Source organism: Naegleria fowleri (genome assembly GCF_008403515.1).
Source record: "Naegleria fowleri strain ATCC 30894 chromosome Unknown tig40, whole genome shotgun sequence".
NCBI classification, from domain to species: domain Eukaryota; phylum Heterolobosea; class Eutetramitea; order Acrasida; family Naegleriidae; genus Naegleria; species Naegleria fowleri.
Window position 1 is genome coordinate 38,840 of NW_025407972.1, and position 4,920 is coordinate 43,759.

At 38.3% G+C, this 4,920-nt stretch overlaps 3 protein-coding genes across 3 annotated transcripts in view; 2 read left to right on the forward strand and 1 right to left on the reverse strand.

Annotated features, from left to right (window-relative positions):
• Positions 1–268: 268 nt before the first annotated feature.
• FDP41_004685 (uncharacterized protein) lies at positions 269–1,544 on the forward strand (the record flags this gene model as incomplete). The annotated part of the gene is made up of 2 exons (XM_044708126.1): positions 269–1,310; positions 1,483–1,544. The coding sequence occupies 2 exons, from the start codon at positions 269–271 to the stop codon at positions 1,542–1,544; spliced, it is 1,104 nt and encodes a 367-aa protein (XP_044561024.1).
• Positions 1,545–1,721: 177 nt separating this feature from the next.
• Positions 1,722–3,765, forward strand: FDP41_004686 (uncharacterized protein; the record flags this gene model as incomplete). The annotated part of the gene is made up of 5 exons (XM_044708127.1): positions 1,722–1,962; positions 2,094–2,385; positions 2,612–2,752; positions 2,905–3,440; positions 3,488–3,765. 5 exons carry the CDS (start codon positions 1,722–1,724, stop codon positions 3,763–3,765), a joined length of 1,488 nt encoding a protein of 495 aa, XP_044561025.1.
• A 203-nt stretch (positions 3,766–3,968) lies between these two features.
• The window catches only part of FDP41_004687 (uncharacterized protein), a gene marked incomplete at both ends in the record, with an annotated part of 1,737 nt that continues 785 nt past the window's right edge, over positions 3,969–4,920 (reverse strand). Inside the window, 2 exons of the mRNA XM_044708128.1 lie at positions 3,969–4,646; positions 4,699–4,906. Coding sequence (XP_044561026.1) covers positions 3,969–4,646; positions 4,699–4,906 — 886 coding nt within the window. The remainder of the gene's footprint in view (positions 4,647–4,698; positions 4,907–4,920) is intronic.

Here is a 4,920-nt window from a genome sequence, read left to right on the forward strand (position 1 = left end):
TTCTTGTTTGAACAAACCAATAAAGGAAATCATTGAATAAAATTTCACTGTGAATATTCAGACGAAATATTGATCCTGAACATGCGACGGTGATTGTTTGGCTTTTGTTGACCTTCTTTCAACTCAGTGAATGAGTCATTACAATGGTTCAAGTGTATGAATTCATTGATTAAAATCAGCCTTATTTCTCACCTGTCAAAGTTCAATTACGATAATCAAATATTTTAACCAACTTCATCAAAAAAAAACGCGATCACCATCAACGAGGATGAAGCCCAACACCATCATCATCCTTCTGTTCTCTGCTCTTCTCCTCGCTCTCTTCACCACCACTCACGCTCTAACCGTCGCTGAACTTCGTCAACTCATTCAAGATCGTCGTTCCAGCGCTTCCGAATATGGATCTCAACGAACTCAACAACAACCTACCAAATCATTCGATGTCTTTGATGAGTTGTCAGATTCCTTGTTAAACATGAATGAAGATGAAATGGAAAACTCTGAAGAAAACTCCTTTTTCGAAAATTCAGTAGAAGAATCATCAAACATTGAACCCTTGTCAGATGCCATGTGGCCTGAAACAAGATGTACCAATGTCCAAGGAGCTCTCAACGTTCGTTCTTCACCATCACCAAGTGCCTCTATTGTGAAAACTTTGGGTCCTGAAACTCAGGTCACTGTCTATCAAGTGGCCAACGCTGCCGATGGATCCAAATGGGCTCGTGTTGGTAGTGGACAATGGGTTTCTGCCAAATTTTTGAAAATGTCATGTGCCAATTCACAACCAACAAAACCTCCTTCATCAACAAATTCTAACATGGATAATACCAAGAAGGCAGAGGAAGCATTGGCTCAAATCTTTGGATCCGAAGGTAAATGTCAAAACTGGGCCTTTGATTCTGGAAATTCATTCCAAGGTAAAATTGGATACACCTGTATGGGAGTCATACCTGCTGAATGTTGGAATAATCGAAATGGAATTTTTGCTCCATTGTTGGGTGGATTTAAGGGTCATCCTGCTGATTTCTGTAAATATGCCTATGATAGGAATCAAGTCGTGTACAAGCAATGTGCAGCTCAATTGTATACTCAAAACTATTTTGGACCAGGAGGTTGCAATCAATTACCAATGCCTGCTTTTTACGTGTGCGCAGATATTGCAGTGAATTCTGGAACTGGAAGATCAAAGCAATATATTAATGAATTGGGTGGATATCATGGACAAAATGCTAAACAATTTGCTCGTGCTTTGAATGAGAAACATAGGGCTGATTATAAGAGATGGGGATGTCCAACTTGTAAGAATAGAGGTAAGTGAATGCGAGTGGGAATTGTGACATTTGATCATTCTATTGTGGATGATGGTTGAATTGTGAAATGTGTGAAAATTTGTGAACATGTGAAAATTGAATCATGAAATTCAAAATCCATCTCGTAATTGTGTGAAATGTGTGAATTCGAATCACCTTACCTCACAAACAGTATTCTTGAAGGGATGGTTGGCAAGAGCTGATGCAAGAGATCGCTACATTGATAACTATTAAATCAAGTTGATTCGCACTCTTTTGGACATTGAAGAATGGAAAAGATGTATGATCGATCCTTTCATCTGTTATCAATTGTTGATGTTTCGATCTAAATCTATCAACATGAAATTAAAACAACCTGTCAACGCACTCTTCAATGTTTGAAAAACAAAATTTGAAAAAAAATTTGAAAAAATGTTCAAATCCGCATCCACAAAATCCGTTCGTCAAGTGTTGAAGAAGAGTCCACCAACATCAAGTTTGACGATTCCATCATCATCTTCGTTTGTTGTTAGAAATCATTACGTTTCAATCAATCCAACAACCGGAAAGGAATCCGAGAAGAAGTTTACAAGTTTGAGTAATGAACAATTGGAAGAGACGATTCAAGCAAGTTGGAAATCATTTGAGGCTTGGAACCCACAATTGTATGGTGGTAGGTAATTATTATTATATGTGTATCATGACGGAAATGAATTCGGAACATCTTCATTTGGAATCAATCATCGCAAATATTTTCATCATCCATTTATGATAATAATAATTCCGCAATACTTGATCTCCTAGTCAATCCAAAGGAACTCTCAGACCTCATCAGATGGCGTTGCGAATCCGTCATGAATCCTCTCGCTGAACTTTTTGATTCTAAAAAGAATGAATTGGCAAAATTGATGGCTTTGGATATGGGTAAACCACTCGCACAAGGAATTGCTGAGGCCGAGAAGTGTGCGCTGCTCATTCGATATTATGCAAAGAATGCCGAAAGTATTATGCGTGATAGAATTGTTACAGAGAATGAAAAGCACATCAGCAAGGTGGTTTATCAACCATTGGGACCAATTTTGCAATGTGCACCATTGTAAGTGTCCGTGTGTGAAACGTTCGACTTCTTATTTTCTATGATTATTATTGTTGTTATTATTTATTCATTGACTGACTGATGAATTGGTTGAAATTTTTTTGCAACCATTTTATGATGATGAACAAATTTATCTGGTGAAATATTTTGGAATTTTCCTTTTTTATGATATGATCCACCTTTAATTTGACGACCAAAACATTGTTCGGTTCACAAACACAATTAGTAATTTCCCATATTGGCAAGTGATTCGATTTTGCATTCCTGCAATGCTTGCTGGTAATACCGTTCTAATTCGTCACAATCATCAAGTTCCTCAATGTGCAGAATCTATTAATCATCTTTTCGCAGAAGCTCTTGATAAGGGGTACGTATGAATCGAAAAGTTTTTCCATAACTAATTGATATATCTTTCAAATAATTGAATTGATGAATTCTTACTTCTGCATCACCATGTCACATTAACTGTGATAATTATGATGACTATCATTGTCCTTTTATTCCACTCACTCACAACAGTAATGCACCAAAAGAATTGAGAAAAATCTATCAAAATGTTTTTCTTGAGAATGAACAAGTGAGTACTGCGATTGCTCATCCAAAAGTCCGTGGAGTTGCTTTCACTGGAAGCACACAAGTGGGTAAAATTATTGCCACACAAGCAGCAGCAAACCTTAAAAAACATGTTTTGGAATTGGGTGGTGCTGATGCTTTTATTGTTCTCAAAGATGCCGATTTGGAACTTGCTGTCAAAAATGCTGTCACATCAAGAATTAACAATTGTGGACAAACATGTATTGCTGCTAAAAGATTTATTGTTGAGAAGGATGTTTTGCCCCAATTCGAAAAGATGCTTGTCGAGAGAGTGAACAAACTTGTTGTGGGAAATCCTCTTGAGAACGGTGTTGAAGTCGGACCAATGGCAAGAAAGGATCTTAGAGACAAGTTGGATGAACAAGTTCAACTCTGCAAACAACAAGGAGCTAAAGTGTTGACTGGAGGATTCAAATTGAAGGACAAGGAAGGATGGTTCTACGCACCAACTGTGTTGAGTGGTGTCACACCAGACAATTTTGCTTTCCAAAATGAACTTTTGGCCCAGTTTTTGTAGTCATTGCTGCCGAGAATGCAGATCATGCCGTGAGTTTGGCAAACGATAGCATTTATGGACTTGGTGGAAGTGTGTACTCGAGGGATTGGAAGAAGGGAATGAAATATGCTGAAAAATTAGAATGTGGCCTAGCATTTGTGAATGGAATTGTAAGATCGAGTCCAGATCTTCCATTTGGAGGTGTCAAAGAGAGTGGATACGGACGAGAGTGTGGACCTGAGGGAATGTTGGAATGGTGCAATGTAAAGACCATGTCCATTGAAAAGTAATAAATCCAACCACAATTTTTAAACAAGCATAACATTCAACTTCCATTCTTCAAGAATCAAACAATGAATCACAGATGCATGGTGTCATGACTCGTTAACGTGATCTATGCATGACTCAAGTGGGAAGACAAATCATGATGATATTTTGGGTTTTGCAATTTTATTGCCTTAAAGGATCGTGCATGTTCGCGATTTGACTGGCTCTAAAACGGATTGTTTTTTTGCCGAAATTGTTCTTTCACACTTTCCTCAAAATTTGGACCGGTGTAACCGAATTGTCCACATTCTTTGATGAATACTACAAATTGTTCTGCAGGGTCTAAATGTTGTGACGAAGATAGAGTTTCCGATTCCACTCTCCGAATGATGTCCAGTCCATTTGTAACATCTCCAATGACAATGTTCTTTCCATCTTGTTCTTTACATCGGTTCACACATATCATGAATTGCGACCCGTACGTCCTTGAATTCTCTAAATCACTGTTCACATTGACTAGAGAGACAGATCCTGCATGATGAATGTTCGATTGTGCAGAAAGTTCCTCAAACACTTTACCGAATATTGATTCATTTCCTTCTCCTTCTTTGAAAATGCATGGTTCGCTTGCGGACGGCGATGACAATTGATTTCCCAAATAGTTGTGACATTTCCACCAACCACATGAACCTGAGTATTCTATATCTCCACCTTGAATCAAGGTAGCTTGGACCGCTTTATGAATGGTTGAACCTTTGAAAGTGAGAGGGATGGATCGTGAGGAAAGACCTTTTTCTCCTGTACATAAGCATCGAAAGTTTTCTGCAGCCTTTGAAGCTAATTTCTTGTTAAGCTTAATTTCAACAGTTCCAATGTCCATGATATCTGTACGAGTTACTGCATCCTGTGAACACGAGTCAATATTCAAATACTTCTTGCGACCCATCTTGGCAAACGTCAAAAAAGACGATAGGGAAGAGTTCATTTTCTGAATTGTCGTCGAGAAGCATGGCTCGATAACCTCCAACATCCAGTTCAAGAATGGAAGGCCTGTTTTGAATGCTATCATCGTCTTCTTCTGATGGTCCAACAATGATCGGCACAGATTGTTCTTGAGTAGAAGTATTGTTTGGATTTGTGTTGGAAGGAAATAGTTTCGGATACCTCGTTATGTCACA